Source organism: Rhinolophus hipposideros (assembly GCF_964194185.1).
Source record: "Rhinolophus hipposideros genome assembly, chromosome: 11".
Lineage (NCBI taxonomy): Eukaryota > Metazoa > Chordata > Mammalia > Chiroptera > Rhinolophidae > Rhinolophus > Rhinolophus hipposideros.
In genome coordinates, this window is record NC_138057.1 from 76536793 (window position 1) to 76557480 (window position 20688).

Consider the following 20688-nt stretch of genomic DNA (forward strand, 5'->3'; position numbering starts at 1 on the left):
TGATGGAAACGTTTTGTAATCTGCACCATCCGATACAGTAGCCGCTGGCCACCTGTGGCTGCTGAGCCCCTGAAACATGGCTAGTGCAACTGAGGAACTGAGCTTGACATTCTCTCTAATTTTAGTCAATTAAAATGGAAACTTAATTATGGCCACACATGGCTCGTGGCCACCGTACTGAGCGGTGCAGCCACAGTCCATGCGCTTACACTTTTTACTCAGTGACTCATATTACCCACGTCAGATTAATTTCCTTTAGATTCAGTTCCCCAGGATGAGGTTTTCTGCCGTTGGGCCTCCCAACTCCAGGCAGTCAGTTCCTCGGCTCCAGAGCAGGCTCCCCCCTCACCCCTGCAATTCCCGGGCACTCAGCACGCTCGGGGGCAGGGGCTCTGCTGGCCAAGACGAGGAAGGGGCGGCTGAGCTGCTCTTCTGGGGCCTTGTCCCTGCCAGGATTCCCCTGGCCTCTAAGGCTTCTCTGTCTGTTCCAGGCACAGAGATTATCAGTTCCTGAAAGGGGCCTACGTGCCGGCCCTTGGTGGCATCAAAAGGGCTATGGGAAGTGAGAGGCTGACAGGAGGGCTTGGTTAAACAACAACTCACACCATGGCCATGGGCAGCTTTGTGGGCATTTGTGTGGACCTAGGTCCTTCTCTCCTGGGCTTCATAAATCTATAGGCGTACATGTGTGCGCTTGTATAAATATTTGCTTTTTCTCACTTGAAAATCATACTACATATTGTTTAAAACTTCTAATATTAATAAAACATTTCATGTAGAAAGTACTGCAGAACCTACCCTTAGAGGAAACCACTTTGAGTCAGATATGTATTGCTCCAAATTTTTTCTATAAACATACTAATGTGAGAGTATATGAGTATTAATTTTTTTGCAAAGATGGACTCTTATTCTCTATGCTGTCCTATAACTTCCCTTTTTCATTCACTCATGTATGTATCCAAGAACATTAATTGAGTGCTTGCTGCATGCTAGTCAGTGTTTTAGGAGCTGGGAACGCAGCTGGAACAAGACAGGTAAGCTTTCCCCGCCAGGCAGGAGACAGTACACACAAATTAATGACTAACCCAGGCGGTTTTCGATTGTGTTGAGCAGTGCCGTGAATGCCAGGTAAAGAGGGCTCCCCTTGTGTCTGCAGACTCTGAGCCTCGACGCCTCGTCCATGGTCTACCCCCCGCAGGAGGTGTGTTGTGCCGGCACCAAGGCCATTCAGCAGTTCCTCTGCAAAGGTAAAGCCAGGCAGCCTGCCTCCTCTGCTCAGTGAGCACACGTGGGCGCGGCGGCTCCCTGTGCCAGCCCAGGCTGGGGGAACGGCAGAGGCCGAGGAGGCCATAGTCTGGCAGGAGAGACAGGCCAAATGGATGATGACATGAGGAAATCTAACAACCGATGATGGTTCTGAGAGTACAGTGGGGAATCAGATTTAGGGGCCTCGGGAAAGCTGTGTCTGAGAAGTGGCTCAGCTGAAACCTGAGGGATGACTAGGACTTAGGATAGAAGCGTGTTGCTGGCAAAAGGAGGTGCGCATGGAAGGGCCTGGGGGGTAGGGGAGAGGACGAAGGGTGGAGAGAAGGCCCGGTGCCTGGGGACACCGGAAGGGAAAGAGAGCCGGGGACGAAGGGGTAGGTGCCCAGGCCCCGTCATACAGGAGAGGAATTTGATCACATTTGCTTGTTTCAAAGATCATTCCAGCTGCAGGGAGGAGAAGGGATTGGAGGAAGCAGAGTGGAGGAGGAGGGGGGCAGTTAGGAGGTCCCTGGGGTCCTCCAGGATAGAAACCGTGGTGGACTGGACTTGCAGAAGTGGCAATGCAGCAGAAGCTGCTAAACCCCAGGGCCACCACTGGTCTGGGTGCCAGGAGAGGAAAACATATACAGGCATACCTCGGAGATATTGTACCTTCCCTTCAAGACCACTGCAGTAAAGCGAGTTGTAATCTTTTTGCTGGTGGAAGGTCTTGCTTTCAATTTATTTTTTGGTTAAAAGCAACATCTGTGAAGCACAATGAAGTTGGGTACAATAAAATGAGGTATGCCTGTACCTAGTTACTCCTGTTCGGCTGGGTGTTCTCAATTAGGGGCTCCTGTCACCTGTGGAACTTTTAGATCACAGCTGACTCACACATATGGTCATCTGGTTTATGAAGAAGGTGCCATTGCAAAGCAATGAAGAAGGAAAGCAAGGGTCTCTTCAGTAAAGGATTCTGCATCAACTGGATATCCACGTGGAAAGAAAAGAATCTTAACCTCTTCCTTAAATAGGAGACAGGCAGCACTAAGCATAAAAGATTGATACATTGGATTTCATTAAAATAAAAAACGTCTCTTTCAAAAGACACCCTTTAGGGAAAGGAAAGGCAAGCCATAAAGTTGGAGATGATATTTACAATACATACATATCCAACATAGGACTTGTTTCTAGAAGATAAAAAGAAGTCCTAGAGATCGATAAGGAATAGGCATTGTCAAAAGACGTGAATAGGAATTTCACAAAAGAGAATATCCAAATGGCCGGTCGTATCTACTCAACATCATTTCAGTCAACAGGAAAATGCAAATTAAAACTGCGAAGAGACACGTAAACCCTAACACCCCCCCAAAAATGGCCACAATTAATCTGTCCACACCAAGAATTAGCAGAGATGTGGAGCAACAGGACTTTCCAGACTCTGCAGGTGGGAGTGGAAACCAAACACTCTTCCAGAAATGATTGTCAGTATCCACTCAAGCCGAACATCCCAATATCCTGTGACCCATCCATTCCGTGCCTAAGTAGAGGCCCAAGAGAAACGCCAAGTGGATACAGGGCAAAGGCCCACGACCGAAAAATCCATAGCAGCGCCTTCTGTGACAGCCCCATGTCCATCAGCAGTCGAATGGACAAACTGTCTTACCCTCACGTGGAAATATGACACAGCAATCAAGAATAATATACTGCTATAGCAACAACGTTGGGGGACCTCCCAGACGCCGTGTGGGCTGAGAGAGTCCAGACACTGGCTTGCCCTTGGATCGCTGTGACCAACACTGATTCCCGCTTATCAGGCCGTGTTCACTTGTAAACATTCATCAAGCTGTACGGGAAGACTGTGCTTTTTTCTGTATGTGGGTCATACTGCAGTTAAAAGGAGAAAAAAGTTACACACATACCACACAACAGTTCACCAGGCCACGCATCTACTCAATTAGTCTCTGAGTAACAGGTGATTCTAATATGTACCCTGGCCCATGGTTGAGCTAGACCAAACCCTTTCCTTTCTTTAAAAAGATTATAAAATCATCCACTCTCCAGGGATACAAGAGACATAAATAATAAAGCAGTGAACATGTGTATACCTACTACATAGCTTAAGAAATAATCCTTCAATGTATTTAAAGTGTATAGCATTTATACATATGTATGTGAAATTTGGGGTTTTGCTCTTTTAAAAGCATAAAAGGAAAAACTCACAAAAGATACCATGCAATGGGATTCTATGCCCTGCTTTTTTCACTCAAGAATAGGTCTTCCGCCTTTTCCTATGTCAACCTATGGACCCGCCTCATTTTTAACTGCTAGATAGTATTTCAGGTGGCAGCGCCCGTTGCTTACGTAGCCATCCCCTTATCATGAACACAAGTCATTTCCGGTTTTCCACTGTTATGAACAGTGTAACCCACGCCTGTCTGATACGGTGCAAGTATTTCTCTAGGGCAGGCAACAGGAGTGTTGGTAGGTGGAAAAGGACATGCACTCTGTGTTGCCCTCTGAAGAGGCCGTGCCAGCTTACTTTCCTGTGAGGGGCATCTGAAAGCACCCTCCCCACCACAGCCTGGCGAACACTGGGGATTTTTGCAAGTCTTCTAATCTGATGGATGAGCAAGAGAGTGTTCTTTTAAATATTTTTTCATATGCCTATGCCCAGTTTTCATACTTCTTGCGAATTGCCTATTTATACCCTTCCCCGGGGGGGGGGGGGAGAGATAACACTGACTACATTAAGATCTAAAGCTCCTTTACCTGAAGAGGATACTATCATCAATGTTAAAAAGATGAGTTAGCACCCGGAAAAAGATAGTTGCACATGTATTATAGACTCAAGGCTATTAGCTACAATATGTAAAGAGCACCCACACATCAGCAGGAATAAGGCAAACAACCCAATGGAAAATGGGTAAAGGGCATGAACCCTTTGAAATTATACAGGAGGAAACTCTTTAGGGCCCGAGAAGGCAAGTAGCTTGCCCAAGGTCTCACAGGAAATCATGGGTAAAACTGGGTCTTGGCTTTTTCTATCACCTCATCCTCACTTGGATGACGAAGAGTCAGGCGGTAGGCCTATTTATTCACCCCACTGATGCTTATTAAGCACTGACCATAGTCCCGGCTCATGCTTTAGGACTAGTGAACAACCCAAGGGCCCGTCTAGGGCAGGGGTGGGACAGGATGATGGGGAGGAAGGAGGAAGGCAAGGGTGGCAGGAACTGGTGGCTGCTGGTACCTGCCCTGTCTCCTCCCTCTTGGTCAGCTTGTGTCATCTCTTGCAGAATCAGGGCTGGAATACTATCCCCCTTCTCAGTATCTGCTGCCAGTCCTGGAACAGGAGGGAGCCAAGAACTCCCAGGACAGCCCTGATGGGCCGACGGACAGATTTTCCAGGGAGGAGATGGAGTGGCAGGTAAGGTGCACCTGCCTGCTGGCATGTGGAGTGGGGGAGTGGGGCAAGGAACCATGAGCAGGCCTGTGAGTGATCAGTGGGTACTTTAGTTTTCTACGCCATGTTTTGATTTTTCACAACGAGAATATATTCAGATATTTTCTGTATAATTAAAGATTTAATTTTTAAAATCTTACTCCTACCTCAGGGTAGGAAAAATCCTATTTCCTTATAGGAAGCTTCTACAGCTCAGCCAGAGACTGGTCCTGGTCTCAGAGGCAGAGAACGAAGGTGAAGGGCTGGGCCACAGAGAGAGAGAGGGAGAAAGAGAGAGAGAGAGAGAGAGAGAGAGAGAGAGAGAGAGAGAGAGAGAGAAAGTTGTTGTTTGACTACAGCAGTAATTCGTGCTCCTTGTTATAAATGTAAACAATACAGAAATACACCCCGTAAGTGGATGCCCCCTACCACAGTCCACCCCCTGGAGATAACCATCATGAACTGATTAACAAACTCCTTTCTGACTTTTGTCTCAATGACAACAAGTTTCCTTGATGCTGTTTTCACAAGAGTGGAATGGTGCTGCACGTAGAGTGAAAGCTGGCAGGCATCTTTCCCCGTAGGTCCTCCCCCATTCGCCCCACTATTTGACAATTGTGTAACAATCCATCGTATGGAGGCACCAGGGCTTCTTGAAGACATCACCTGTTGATGGACATTTGAGTGGTTTCCAGTGTTTTCACTGTTTTGAGCAATTCTGCAGGAATTTCTGCAGACACCTTGTGCATGTGGGAGTGCTTTGGTGGGCTAGAGCTGGGTACCACAGGTGTGTTGTGCAAACGTACGAGGGGATCAAATATCCCATTTCTTGGGCTCCTGTTTGGAGCAGCACGTCTTCTCAGTGCTGCAGCCCAGAACTGCCTTGAAGACCTTCCTACGATGGCCCAAGCCACCTGGTTCTCAACTCTCGTGTCCACTAGGACCATCTAGGTCCCTTTCTCAAACTACCCAGCCCCTCATCCCCACCCCCCACCCCCACCATGCTGATGCCATACTCTGGGCTGGGTCTCGGAGTCTGAACGGTGTCTGGCTGCCCACCTTCTCTGACCACTGTTTTTTTCCCCCCCAGAATAGATTCTCAGACTACGAGAAGAGGAAGGTAAGAAAATGCCTTTTGTCTTCTGTCACTTTTCTTTTCATTAAAGATCTCAACTGTCATAAAAGACGAAACAAGTTCTTCCTGCCTCTAAATTAGAGGGTAACGCTTTCCTCTTATACCCATCGCCTCAGCACATCCTCTCATAGCCTCAGTGGGTGGTAGAGTAGCTCCCCTGACAGGTGAGAAGAGTGAGACTCAGAAAGGTTGAGCCCAGCCCCAGGCTCTGAACCACTAGCCTCTGCCAGCAGACAGCCAGTTCTGTTACAGTGGGGTCCTGGGGAGTCGACCTGCCCTCTGCCCTGTTCAGAGTTTTGGGGTGGGTTCACCCTGCTCACACGCTCACAGAGCCTGTGCCAACAGTCACCAGGATCTACATTCCTGCAGGAACAGAAGATGCTGGAGAAACTCGAGTTTGAACGGCGCCTGGACCTCGGGCAGCGAGAGCACGCCCAGCTCCTTCAGCAGAGCAACAGTCAGAAGGACGAGATCCTTCAGACAGTCAAGGAGGTTCGTGAGCGGCCGGGCGGATGAGCACCCCTGCTGGGGCCTCCTGACTCCGGCCAAGGTCCCTCTGATGTGGGAAGGCAATGGGAGGAAGCTCGCTCACTTCCAGCCTCTGGGTTCTGGGGGTCCCTTGCAGATCACCTGGTGCAGCTTCCTGTGTGCCATGGACACCCTGAGGCCCAGGAAGGGAGGACCTGGTCCCAGGTCACACGGGAAGGGCTGGCAGGCCAGGGACAGGAAACCTGCTCTCCTCACCCCCGTCCAGGGCCCCTCACTGCCCTACAGCGTCTGAGGGGGTTCCCGTGCTCAGGACCTCTGCCTGTCCTGCCACAGGAGCAGTCCCGGCTGGAGCAGGGCCTGAGCGAGCACCAGCGCTACCTCAACGCAGAACGTCAGCGGCTACAGGAGCAGCTGAAGCAGACGGAGCAGAACATCTCCAACCGGATCCAGAAACTCCTGCAGGACAATCAGAGGTCAGGCCCCGTCCTCCTGGCCCCCAGACCCAGAGACCTTCTGCCACAAGTTACCCTGGAGGAGCCCAGGATGGGGGTCTGCTTGCCCCTGAGGCCCTTCTCCTACCCAAGGTTTCCATCGTTAGGACCCAACCTTGCACCAGTTTAAAGAGAAAAGACTGATCTGGGCATGACCAGCTCTGTTTCTTGTCGTGGGGCTGCCACTGATTGGACCTGGGCCTCCGAGGTTTCCCATCTGTAAAATGAGTGTGCTTAACAAGACAGTTGAGATCACATCTGCTTTGATATTTTGGGTTCCGTAACCCCTTGGGCTGAGGTCAGCCTTTCACCGTGTAGGGAGATTTGTCTTAACAAATCCTGTCGAAGTAGGAACTGCTGGGAGCAGGTCTTGATGGGGCTTGAGAGAAAGGGGGGCAGATAGACATCTCAAGAAGCCTGAGAAAGTCTAGTCGGGGTCCCTTGTGGAACGATTCCAGAACTGCTTTTACCACATCCCCTGTTCCTTCCAGGCTTCCTTTTGCTTTGCTTTTTTTATGATTATTTTTTTCCATTACAGTTGACATTCATTATTATTTTATATTAGTTCCAGGTGTACAGCATAGCAGTTAGACATTTATATAATATATGCAGTGCTCCCTCAGATCAGTCTGGTACCCACCGGACACATACATAAGCTGTTGCAACATTGATGATTCTATTCCCCACGTGGTACTTCATCTTTTCCTTTTCGCTTGCTCCTCCGCCATCCAGCAGTTATACGGTGCCTGAGCCGGCAAGCGCCCTGTGCAGCTCAGCATGCCGTCACCGCCAAGGGCATCCAGCAAAGCCACCATTTGCCACGTACTCCACGTATATTTCCTCACTCACTCTTTACAAATACTCCATGAAGTTTTTGTCATTATTATTTTTCCCAGTCACAGACAAGGAACTGGGGCTTGGAGTGGTTGAGTAACGGGCCTGAGGATACAGAGCCCCTCAGTGGTGGGGGCCCAGCGGCCCCCAGCCCAGTCACTAGGCCCCCTCTGCATAGCCGGTACCATGAGGGGAGGCAGTGCTGTGGGAAACAGGCCTGCTGGGGGCGACTGCAGGAAGCTTTCATGGATTTCTCCACAGGCAAAAGAAAAGTTCCGAGATTTTGAAGTCGCTGGAAAATGAAAGGTAAGTGTTCTGCTCTAGCACCTTCTCTGCACCTCCTTCTTTCCTCTGGGGAGAGAATGTCTTGTGATTCTCAAGGATTATGGCAGAAAGCTTTTCTAAAGCTGTCAGGAGTGGGAATATGGAATTTAAAAAATCACTATCTGCATGTTCGTTAAAACACATGTACATTCCTGAGGAAAATTCAGGTGTGAGTAAGAATGTACATATACATATAATGTCCAACTGCATTTCTAGTTTAAAAAATAGAATAAAAATCTACATTTCTGGGGGGAAAAAGAATTTGGTGGCATAAATTATGTACATTAGAATAATCTGTAGCCATTCAGTGTCTTGTAGAAGAGTATTCCTTAGTAAAAGAAACACACTATATTGCTAAGTGGAAAAGTAGGGTGTACAGTATATCATTTCTTGAAGATACTCTGTATGTTTCTGTCCTCAGAAAGCGAAAGGACCCTCCCCCAATGGTTCACACTGAATATTTTTGAGAGGTGGGAATCTGTCATGATATTTGGTTTTTTCCTTTGTGTTTTCTGTATTTTTCTAAGTTGACGGCATTTAGACGCACCAGTTCAGTAATTAGCAAAGATGATAGCTGGGACGGACAACCTGCGCCCCCCTCACTTCCTGAGGTGTTACTGGGATCCCTCCTGGTTCTCTGGGGGTCCCAAAATAGCAGAACGGGCTTTGCTGCTGTCTGGGTGCCTGGCAGGCCTCTTGCAGTGCGCTCCCACCAGGTTGCAGGGTAGTCCCATCATCCCACCCACTTCAGCTCTGGTGCTTTGAGAGCCTGGGCGGTCAAGGCCAAGCTGCGTTGTGCCAGGTGCCAGGTCAGCACACACTGACCAAGTGCCCTCTCTGCGGGGCCTGGGCTGGGCCTGGAGTCCAGCACAGCATCATGTACGGCCTTCCCTGAGCAGCCTGTGGTCCTGGGCAGGAGGCAGAGTGCTCAGATGGTATATGCTTCTTCTAACGAAGTTAGATCCTGCAGATACAGTAAAGGATCATCTCTCCAAGCCACTAGTATCAGTTTAGTGTGAAAAAACAACAACAAAAACCAAAAACACGCTCATACACGCAGCATGCACATATGTACACACAGTTACCTTTTTTATTTTCATTTGTTATATCATGGATGTATTCCCATGCCAAAAACCTTATTATTTGTAAGAGCTATAGAGTATTTATTCCATTATATGATTATGTCATAATTTGTTTAATTAGCCCTCTGTTCATGGAAATTTGTTTCCAGTTTTTCACAATTACAAATACTATTACAGTGACCATCATCTAAATATACCTGTATGCATTCATGTGAATATTTTTGAAGGACATAATCAAAGAACATTTGATAGGTATTGTCAAATTACCTTCCAAAAACATTTTGCCTGTTTTCACTCTCGTACCAGTAGATGAAAGTGCCCATTTTACCATCTTCATTGCCATCACCAATGGTTATCAGTTTTCTTAATTTCAACCAATCTAATAGATGGAAAAAAAGATTTTATTTTCTTGACTTATCAGTGATTTGAAGCATATTTCCCTGTGTTTATTGGTCACTTGTATTGAAGCATCAGTGAAATGGCTGTTTGTGTCCCTGGCCCATTTTTCTAAGGGAATGTTCGTCTTTTTATGCAAGAAATTGTAGCTTCAAGACTGAAGGTAAATAGGCCCCAGTAGAGGTGCATGATGAAGCAGGAGCACGTCTAGGCTGGCACATCCAGGAGGACTTCCTGAAGGAAGTGGTATTGATCTGATTGGATTCCCTCCAGGAAATGTTACGTTTGCTCAATAAATGGATGGATTGTTTTTCTAGAATAAGAATGGAACAGTTGATGTCCATAACCCAGGAGGAGACAGAGAACCTGCGGAGACGAGAGATTGCCTGTGAGTCTCAGGGTGGGGAGAGGCGGGGATGGTGGGAAGGGAGCTTGGCTGACTGGAGAGGTGGGGGTAGACAGCCCTGTCTGTCAGTGACCTACAGACAGTGCTGAGGGTGACCCCTTGGGAGGGGACGTATTTATGAAAAGTTAGAAGTGATGTGTTTAGTAGGATAACATCTTTTTTGTGTGTGTGATAAAATATAGATAACACAAAATTCACCATTTTAACCACGTGTAATTGTATAGTTCTGTGGCATTAAGTACATTTACATTGTTGTACAACCATCACCACCCTCCATCTCCAGAACTCTTTTCATCTTGTAGAACTGAAACTCCGTACCTATTAAACAACAACTCATCAATTCCCCCTGCCCCAGCCCCTGTAAACCACCATTCTACTTTCTGTCTCTGATTTTGGCGACTCTAGGGACCACATAAAAAAGGAATCATATGATATTTGTCTTTTTGTGACTGGCTTCTTTCACTTAGCATAATGTCCTCAAGGTTCGTTCATACTGTAGCTTATCTCTGAATGTCCTTACTTTTGAAGGCTGCATAATATCCCCTTGTAGGTATAGACCTCATTTTGTTTATCCATCCATCCATCAATGGGCACTTGGGTCGTTTCCACCTCTTGGGGGTGTGAACATGGGTGCACACATATCTGTTCAATTCTCTTTCAGTTTTTTTATTTTAATTTTTTAAGATCCATAAACATGCATTAACATTTGACTGGAAGAATATTTATCAAAATGTAATGATATCTCTGGTGACAAGATTATAGAAGATGTTGTGTGTGCTCTTCAGTGTTGTACAATTAGTCAACCTTTCAAGTTTAAGTTACTTCTACAGTTAAAACATTTCTTTTAAGGATGACTATCAGGTGGGTAACTAGGTGAAACCTACGAGGCCACCCCAGGGGTGGCCCCTTTCTCAGCCCCCGTTCCCATGTTTCCTCAGCCGCCATGCAGCAGATGCTGACCGAGAGCTATAAGAACCAGTTAATCCAGATGGCCTATGAGTCTCAGAGGCAGAACTTGGTCCAGCAGGCTTGTTCCAGGTAAGGTAAGGAGAGGCTTCCTGAGGAAGGGAGTTGGGGGAGCCGGCTCGGGGCCCAGGGAATCCCCTGCCCCCGGCCATCCCAGCCTCAGCCATGTTGTCAGGGGCAAGTGGTAACTGGTCTTCATGACTTTTCTAGCTGTGATTCTGTGGAGGGCCATGATAAAGTGACAATACCTCGTTTTATTGTACTTCGCAGATAGTGTTTTTTTTACAAATTAAATGTTTATAACCATGCCTCAAGCAAGTTTATTGGCACCATTTTACCAACAGGCTCAAGTGGTTAGCATTTTTTAGCAATAAAGTATTTTTAATTCAGGTATGTACATTTTTTAGACATAATGCTACTGCTCTCTTAGACTATACTGTAGTGTAAACGTAACTTATATGCACTGGGAAACCAGAACAATTCGTGTGACTCGGTTTATTGCTGTGTTTGCTTTACTGCGGTGGCCTGGGCTGAACCCGCAGTATCTCCGAGGGATGCCTGTGATCACTTCCTTTTCTCATGCATTTCCTGTGTGCCCGGCACTCGATTAAGTGATGTACATTAGCTTTTTGAACCTCTGAAGGACCATATTGCTATCAGCCCCATTTTACAATCACAACTCAGGCTCAGAGAGACTATGTGACACACCCAAAGAAATAAAAATAGCAAGTGGGGGAGTCAGGATTCGAACCCAGGCAGAGTGAGGGTATGCTCGTGACCATGTTGCACTCGTCATCTCCAAGGGGCCACACAGGTCGGGAGCAGGGTACACTGGAGGGGACGGTGACAGGGTTGCCTTCATGCTGATGGCCACTCTGAGTCTGGCTCTCCGAGTTCACCACAGCACTGGGGTCTGCTATTGAAGGAGGAGCCACCAGTGTCCGGCAGAGCCAGGTGACAAATCCTAGTCGATGCTGAGAAGCCCCAGATGGGGACAGTCAGCAGCCCTGGCTGCCGTGTCTCTCCTCCCATCCAGGTGACACAGCTGCCAGCCTCCCCTGTGTCCTCAGGTGCGGGGCTTCCTTCCTCCTTTCCTGGAGTGTGACATTGCGCTCAGAAGCACAGGCACACCTCTGAGTAACTCTGAAGTCTTGGCAGAGTGACAAGCCTCAATTTTTTATCAGAAATATGGGGATAAGTCACAGAAGCCACGCCTAGAGTTGCTGGAGGGTTTAATGAGCAGAACATCTGCCACATAAGGGTCCAGTAAATAACAGCTATTATTCTGAAACAAGCAAACTCCAAACCAAGATTGTACCAAAGTGTGGACATACGTGAGGTTGCAGGGTTTGGAGTTTTGTGCCCAAAGCACTAGACTTATTCTAGGGCATGAGAGCAGACCCACTGCCCAGGCGAGAGACGCGTGGTGGGGAGTGCAGACATTAGCATCCAGGAAGGGCAGCTTTCTCTAGGCCTGGGTGGCTTACCTAGGAGGCCACGTTCCGGTGGAGGGGTGGATGAGAGGACCCAGAGATTACCTGTCCCAGCTTCCGAGACAGACTCTGTCACCTTCCATTCAGGGCCATGGGATTCAGACAAATTCCATGTCTGCACCCAGCCTGCGACATGGTCCCCAGGAGGTGCTCCATAAGTATTGTTGAATGAATAAATGGTTTATCTTGACCTCCTCCCAAGTGCCTGACACATAGTATGTGCTCAGAAAATGCTGAGAGAGTGAATGAATTTGCTCTCTTTCTGACAGCATGGCCGAAATGGATGAACGGTTCCAGCAGATTCTGTCGTGGCAGCAGATGGATCAGAACAAAGCCATCAGCCAGATCCTGCAGGAGGTGAGCCCTTGCCCAGGGCGTGAGGGCAGGGGTGCAGGAAGGGTACAGGAGGGGTGCAGAGAGGCCAGGGCAGAGCGTTAGAACTCTCCATGGAGCCCTGTCCTAGGTAGAGGTTAAAACCCAGGATACCTCCTGCATTTTGTATAAACCATCAGGAAGGGAGGAGCAGAGGAGGGCCTCTGGGTGGTGATCTTTCCGGTCACTGAAATCTCAAGAAGCACCCCCTTCCCTGGTGGGCCCACTCCCCAGGCTGTGAGGGACTGAAAAGGACAAGGGATCACACCTCGGAGGAGGGGCCCACATGAGAGGGCTGCAGCACCTCACGCTTCTCACTTCCAAGCCCGCTGCACCTGTCCGCTCTCCTGTGGTCCTGGCCGTGGGTGGCCCACTGGGAAGGCAAGGCCGCCCGGCCCTGCTGAGCGGGCCGTGATCTGTGTTGCAGAGCACCATCCAGAAGGCCGCATTTGAGGCTCTCCAGGTAAAGAAAGACCTGATGCACCGGCAAATCAGGAACCAGGTAAGTGTGGGGGTCGTGGTCCCCCACCTAGACCTGCCCTGTCAGCTTGCAGAGCCATGCAGAGGTGGCTGGACAGGCGGCAGTTAAGGTTGCAGCCTGGCCCCTTCATGTGCCAGCTCAGCAGGAGGTCTCCCGGTTCCTCCCAGAACCTAGGTCACGGGGAAGTTGGGGGGTGCCTCGAAGCAGCACCCACTGTAAGTGCCTGGCAGATGTGACCTGGTCTCACCATTCCTCACGCTGCCCCAGCCTGAGGGCAAGGACAGCACTAGCTCTTGACCTTGAGTGCTGGGCAGCCTCTGTGCTGACCACGCCCCAGGCACGACTCCCTCTCTGGGGGCTCAAACTCCAACGTCCCCATCAGCTCATCCTGGGGAACTGGGACAGACTGGATTTGCCACCTGATGCCAGCTGAGGGGTGACCTGGGCCTAGAGGAGGGGTGTGTGCTCTTGCCCAGGCCCTACGGCTGACCAGCAGGCCGGCCTTGGCCAAGCCCCACTGCTGTGGCCTCCTGGCTGCCTCCGTGGAGGGGTGGGGTGTCTGACTCGCTGGGCTTCCCGAGGGTGAGGAGCGGTGGGCGAGGCTGGAGAGGAAGCGAGCTTTCAGGCTGTGGAACGCTCATCACACTGTATTCAGCACATTTTGCATGTTTTTTTTTTTTCTTTTTATTCTTTTCTTTTTTGGCCAAAACCAACTTACCTTTTTATTTCCCTCTTTAGTTTCAACCCCACATTGCCGCACATGAAGCTCGTTCCTCTGACCAGGGGATGGTGGGGACATAGGAATTTAGGGACAAGGGTCATAGTGTCATAAGCACAGGGTAGAGGCCAGCTGTGGGGTCTGACCCCCAAGACTAAAAGCTCCCAGTCACATCCTGAGGGTGTGCAGTGGCCGCTAGACATTCTCACTGTGGCTGCTTCTAACTCACCAGGCCAGCTGTTCCCATTCAGACTCCAAGCAGGGACGTCCCAGAGAAAGGGCTCACTCACCTGCTCTGTGTCCCTGGGCAAGTTACTTAACCTCTCTGAGCCTCAGGTTCCTTGTCAGTAAAATGGAAGCAATAATGCCTCCTAACAGCCAGAGGGTAATTGATGCGTCTGCAGTGCCCAGCACAGGCTTGGCACCCAGAACCTTCCATACATACCAGCTCCTACTACGACTGTTATTCTTATTCAGTCACTTCCATTACCCTCTGCTCTCCTCTGTGACAGCTGTTTAGAGGAAGCAAGAGAATTGGACCAGTAAGAGGCTCAGGAGCAGTCGTATCTGGCCTTCACTCTGGCCTGAGCCTTGAAGGAAAGCCCTTCGTTGTTCCACAAACCTTTACCGGCACCCAGGCCAGGACAGGCCCCGTGCTCGGCTCCTGATAACTGTACTGGCCAGGACAAGTGTGTCTACGCCCAGAGCATGCAGGGCCATGAAATAACTAATTCTCTGAAACCCCCGTGGATGAGGTTCCCAAGGCACACAAGTCCCTTCATTCCAGAGCCCCCCAGAAAGGATTCTTAGACCCCACTTGGCTATCAGAGAGCTGCAGCACAGAATTGAAAGTGATTAACATGAATAAAAAAACCGTCTCGTCTTCTGTTTAGATTAAGTTAATAGAAACTGAGTTATTGCAGCTGACACAGCTGGAGTTAAAGAGGAAATCCCTGGACTCAGAGGCACTACAGGTATGTAGGGCTCCCCGCTCCGCCCCGTCTCTCCCCCGGCCCTGAGGAAATCCCCCGCTCCCCCCCATCCTCTCTCGGCAGCTGCTCTCCAGCAGACAGGGCAGGTCTCCTCTGTGGCTGTGATGCTGGAGGGTGCCCCAGCCCCAGACGGCAGGTGGGAGCACAGGCCAGGGTTAGGGGTTGTTGGGTCAGCCTATTGCCAGGCAGGAGGGTCAGAGGAAGGAGGGTTTCATTGCCAAGGCTCACCCAGGCGACATCTCCATCTCCACATTTTCTTTGTTTTGGAGTGGGATTGCTGCGGAGCTCCCTTTCTCTTTAAGCCATGCTTCTAGGCCGCTGGTTCAACTCTTGGGCTGACATCCTCTGGGGAGGGAGCTTTCTTGGTGTCCGAGGAATGTCTGGAGGAGCGGGCCCAGCCGTTGCTGTGTCACTCCTCGCAGGCAGCCTCTCTGTGGACGCCAGCCTGGGTGTCCTGCTCCCAGAGGCGCAGGGAGCAGGGCTAACAGACAGCACTACACTGCAAGCCTGCGACCTGGGTTCTGGCCCAGCACAGTCTTGCTGTGTGACCTGGGCGGGTAGGGGAAAACGGTGGTCCTTTCCCTTCTCTGTGCCTCAGTTTCCCCTGTTGTACACAGAGGGGCTAGATCAATGGTGTGTGAGGACAGGTGCCCCATACCAGGCTTTTGAGCAGAGCCTTCTGTCTGTCACTGTCCCTATGTCTGTCCTCGTGGAGCAGTCTTAAGTTGTCTCATGGGTTTCTCAATGCAGTGAAAGAATGCTGGGGTCTGCAGTCCTGGTCTGAGGTCTACCTCAGACCACAGATGTGCTGTGTGACCTCAAGCAGGTCACTTCCCCTCCCTGGGCCTCTATTTCTCCCATCCATAAAATGGAACTAATCTTCCAGCCCCAGACCGTGCCAGGGCCAGCAGAGAGGGGTGAGCTGGCAAACAGAAAGCCCTGTGTGAGCCTGGAAATGGTCTTCAGAGACGAGGGGTTGGGGCAGCTCTCAGAGCAGGTGTCATCACCGTGCTTGGCGGGTGCCCTGTCTCCTGCCTGTTAGAACTTGCGGGGCTCCCATTTCCGGGGCCTCCATGGGGTTTCAGAGGAAGAGATGAGTGGAGCGTGGATATAAACGAGGGCTCCATTCCGGTGTGCATGTGCCTCCGTCTGTGTAGGGCCTTCCCAACTGGTGTGGGGTGACACGCCAGTCCTCCCTGCCACGTGCTTCCCCACATGGTCTGAGTCAGTACGAAGTCAGATACCCATGGCGTGTCATTTCCTGTTGGCTGTTTCTTACCGCTCCACCAACATCCGTCACTAGATCCCAGGCCTGGCCTTAGCCACATGGGGAAAGTGGACGCAGGCTTAGGAGGGAGTGAGGAGGGGGTGCCCGGCAGAGGGGCCCTCGGCTCTGTCCCCCCAGCTCTCAGCCTGAGACTGTGGGCAGAGCCTTGAATTGAGTCAGCCCACCGTGGGTCCCCGGCTGAGACCTGAGTGAAGGGATCCTGCCACAGAGCTGCGGGATTTCCGGTGCCACGGGTGCCGGGTGCCGAGCTTCCGCTGCACTGGGTGTGGTCTTGTGTTACAGGAGATGATCTCAGAGCAGCGCTGGGCCCTCAGCTCCCTGCTCCAGCAGCTGCTCAAAGAGAAGATGCAACGAGAGGAAGAGCTCCGGGAAATCCTGGTGCGTTGGGCTTCTGCGTTAGCATCGCGCTGGGCTTTGCTCTCCCCCAACACACTTGCCATTCTTAGAAACACTTTGGTTATTCAAGTCATAGCTGTTCATCAAAGGCAAAATGGAAAACACAAAGGAAAAGAAGCTCACTTCCAAGAGTTGTCTGCTGCTGACGTTTTGCTGTATATTTTCCAAACATGGTGGTGCATGTTGATAGCAGTGCACGTATATGCTTTAAGCAGAGAACGGTGCCCCTGGATAACCAGCTCGTCTTCATCTTTCCTTTTTGTGTCACTAAAATACTCCACAGTGAGCTTTTCATGGCTGCATTTGGATGGGTCATCATGTAGTCTATTGTGGAACATTTGGACTACTTCCGGTTCTTTACTTTGATAAGCAGTGCTCTCTGACCATCTTTGTAGCTAAGTATTTAAGGACAGCTGAGCATTTACTCAGGACAAATGCTGTGTCCAGGGCAGGCTGTTTAATAGGCCTTTGCCAGGAGTTGCCCGAGAGTCCCCTGTCCCAGATGGGTTTGGCCTTGGTACAGCATTGGGTGGCAGAGCCCCGTTCAGGGCTAGTAGGTTGGGTCATGTCCTCCAGAACCCAAGTGCACCTGAGTGGTGAGGATGGAGGCCCCGCCCACCAGCTGGGGCTGTGGGGACTGAGTGGCTCGCGTGCCATCATTACCGCTCCAAACATCTTCTGAGCTCTGCCTTGGGCCAGGCCCTGTGCGGGCAACAGAGAAGAGTGAGACCAGCTTCCTTCCGAGCCCCGCACCAGCCCAGTGGCACGTTTGTGCTAATCACAAGCTGCCCGTTCCTCACAGTGCCTCGCTGCCATGGCCTGTGGATTGTAGCGATGTGGGAAGCGTGCCCTTGGCGTTGTGCAGGAGCAGCCATATGCTGTGGCCCTGAGCTCCTGCCGGGAGGGCCTCGGGGGACTCGCTGCCTAGGGGACAGAGCACCACCTCAACATAACATGGCTTACATCAGGATCATAGGTTTCCGGAGAGAGGTATGTCCACAGCCTGGGGAGAGCCATGGCCCGAGACGGGCGCTGGCTTGACAAGGTCCAGGAGGGACCACCAAAGGGCAGTCAGGTCCAAGCGGACTAGGGAAATGCCTGTGTTTCCACACACTCCCCACGACCCCAGCGTGAGGCTTCAGTCCTGGATGGGCCGGCTCGGCTGTTCAGAGCAGAGGCCCCGGAGCAAGACGGACCCGGGTCCTTGACACATCCTGGCCTTGACACGAGGCAGCTCTTTGACCTTGGGCAGGCTACTAACCATGCTGAGCCTTAGTTTCTTCACCTGTGAAGCAGGACCTACTTCACAGGTTGTGAGAATTAAATTAAATGCACCTCTCATCACACAGCACAGTCTGGCACGTAGCACTCAAAGTGTGAGCTGCTGATGCTGTTGGTATCATTTGTTCACTGCTCCGTCCCAGCCTCTAGAACAGTGCCTGGCCCAGGACAGCACTCGAGGAGTCTTTGTTGAACGATGGAACAAAGGGATCTGTTTCAATAGCGTGTTTATAATTTTCTGGCTTTGTCAGAACAGTAAAGGCCACTCAGAAGCTGCAGGTGTTCTGGGAATCCTGTGTCTGTCCCTGCCTGGCACCCAGAAGACACGCCTGAGCTTTGTGGGAAAAGGAGGTGCCGGCTTAGTGCTTTGCGCTTCCCACAAAACGCTGAGAAGATGCCCTTCGCAGACTAGTGACGTACAGAGCGAGGTGCTGGCTGTCAGCAGCCCAGGTTCAGGCTCCCCACCAGGTGTGGGGTGTCTGAGATCATCCTCTGCAGTAAATTGCTGACAGAGATGCTTCCTGCCTTTCCCGTTTCGGTAGTTTAAACGATACGATAGCCGTAGGAAAGTTGTTTGTACAATACCAAGCTCCAGCCACATGTTCAGAGAGGCTTAGTCCACAGTTGTCACTGTCATTGTTTTTATTTACTAACATAATTAACAGTGTCTGCTTCGTTCTTCGCAGACGGAGTTAGAAGCCAAAAGCGAGACCAAGCAGGAAAATTACTGGCTGATTCAATATCAACGGCTTTTGAACCAGAAGCCCTTGTCCCTGAAGCTGCAGGTGAGGACAGGGGCACCTGCCCCCACCAGGAGCCAAGAAGGCTTCATTCCGAGGGCCCTCCCAAGCCCCAGCAACGCCGGCTGCTTGATCTTTCCAGTTTAATTTCGTGCATATTTCTGGTGGCCAGTGTGCCAAGTCCTGAGCTAGGCCTCGGGAGGGGACAGAAATTAGACAGAGGGAGCGTTCATTCTAGTGAGGGGGAGACAGCCGCTGGTCACTGCCATGTGGAGCCGAGACCCGTGAGCCCACAGTGGGGCAGGGCCTGCTGTGCACGCCAGCTCAGTGGGCAACAGCCCTGTCTGCGAGTCCCTGCTGTGGACAGGACAGACATGGTCCTCTCCCTCTCTCCTGGCCTCTCCCCTACACACTTTTTTTTTCAGATAAAAATGGAGTCTTTCTATACATACCATTTTGACAACTTTTTCTCTTAGCAATAGTGATGGGCAGTCGTCCGTGTCCGTTCATACAGATCTCATTGTTTCCAGACAGCTAGCTGCATAGTATGTGGTATATGGATGAACCCTCATTTATTTAAACAGTCCCCTCTTGATGGGTACTTCAGTTGCTCACAATTTTCAAGTTTACACGTAGAGCGGCAGTGAACTTCCTTGTGCATTTACCTCTATGTGCTTACATATGCATTTTTGTAGGAAAAAGTCCAAGAATACATTTTACGTATCATGTGATATACATTCAGACCCTTTTTGTGCTGTTATACGTAATGGCTTCTTGTTTTTCTTGGCTTTTCTCGTGGGTCTGCCATGCAGGAAGAAGGCATGGAGCGCCAGCTGGTGGCCCTGCTGGTGGAGCTGTCAGCTGAGCACTACCTGCCCATCTTTGCCCATCACCGCATCTCTCTGGACATGCTCAGCCGGATGAGCCCCAGGGACCTGGCCAAGGTGGGCAGCAGCCTGTCGGGAGGTTAGGGAGGAGGGCAGGCCACTGGCCCAACGTGGCCAACGCGTCACCTTGCTCTTCGTACGTTATCAAATGTGCCGGGGTCCCCTTGCTTGCAGACGGCCAGAACACTTACCCTGTCTGCCCCCAACCAGCTGAGGAGCCCAGCATGCCGTCTGGCTAAGGAAAGCCAGGGACATGGGTCCCGCTGACCTCCAACTTCTCACCTGCTCAGATTGGATTTTCATATCGTAGGGCCAAGGCAGGGCCTTGGAGATCACCTGGTGCGGCCCTGACCCCACCCCCCCACAACCGTTTTACAGACGTCATGCCGGCAGCACTGCCTGAGCCTGCTTACGTCTGGGCACATCGCACTGACGCACTTACTCTTCAGAAGAGATGCGTAATGATGACAGCTAACGTTGTCTAGCATTTGTCAGTGTCACGTGCTCTTCTAAGCTCTTCTCACACACCAGCTCATCGAGTCTTCCCAACCACCCCAACAGGCGGGTGGCGTCCTTTTTCAGATGAGGAAACCGAGACACACGCTAAGGTAGTGATCAGCCCGAGGTCACACAGCAGCGCCGGGACGCCCGCCGGGCGGTCCAGTGCCAGAGTCCATGCTATTTACTCTCTGCGGGCCGCCTGTCCCTACACAGAAGAACTACCTGGGGGCCATGTCACCCGAGCTCCAGAACCTGTGTTCTGGAGGCTGAGGGCCTTTGTGATTCCGACACTGCCACTTCGCCAGAGCTCAGCTTCAAGTGTGTGAACTGGGACAGAGGGTCCTGGTCATCATGGGGGTGACACAAGGTCATGCAGGCGAAGGTGTCAGCATAGCCCTTCGCACAGCAGAAGCACTGTTAATCCGTAGCTGTTACTAGTGTTGGCTTCCTTTTGGCCTCAGTTTCACCCTCTACCACACTGACGGCCTCCACACTTCCAGCCGAAGGCACCAGAAGCCAGGAATGAGGTGGTCCCGGTGTCTCTGTGCTGTGCAGCGGGCTCCTGCCCAGCCTAGGCCACAACCTCGTTTTCTTTGCACTGATGCAGGTGGGCGTCTCAGAAGCTGGCCTGCAGCACGAGATCCTGCGGAGAGTCCAGGAGCTTCTGGACGCGGCCAGGATCCAGCCAGGTACTGAGCCCAGGGCCTCCGCTGAGCAGAGGCTCCG

The 20688-nt window shown here is 50.9% G+C and overlaps 1 protein-coding gene across 2 annotated transcripts in view; it reads left to right on the top strand.

The window, feature by feature from the left end:
* LRSAM1 (leucine rich repeat and sterile alpha motif containing 1) overlaps nt 1-20688 on the top strand; it is a 37787-nt gene that overhangs the window by 11741 nt on the left and 5358 nt on the right. The window contains exons 10-24 of one of the 2 annotated variants that reach the window (XM_081066035.1): nt 1157-1247; nt 4545-4675; nt 5781-5810; nt 6195-6317; nt 6648-6787; nt 7901-7945; nt 9759-9829; nt 10786-10885; nt 12576-12663; nt 13106-13180; nt 14771-14851; nt 16440-16535; nt 18521-18619; nt 19387-19518; nt 20570-20651. In XM_081066035.1, the coding sequence (XP_080922161.1) occupies nt 1157-1247; nt 4545-4675; nt 5781-5810; nt 6195-6317; nt 6648-6787; nt 7901-7945; nt 9759-9829; nt 10786-10885; nt 12576-12663; nt 13106-13180; nt 14771-14851; nt 16440-16535; nt 18521-18619; nt 19387-19518; nt 20570-20651 (1384 nt within the window). The remainder of the gene's footprint in view (nt 1-1156; nt 1248-4544; nt 4676-5780; nt 5811-6194; nt 6318-6647; nt 6788-7900; nt 7946-9758; nt 9830-10785; nt 10886-12575; nt 12664-13105; nt 13181-14770; nt 14852-16439; nt 16536-18520; nt 18620-19386; nt 19519-20569; nt 20652-20688) is intronic. The other variant, XM_081066036.1, reaches the window with a different exon arrangement.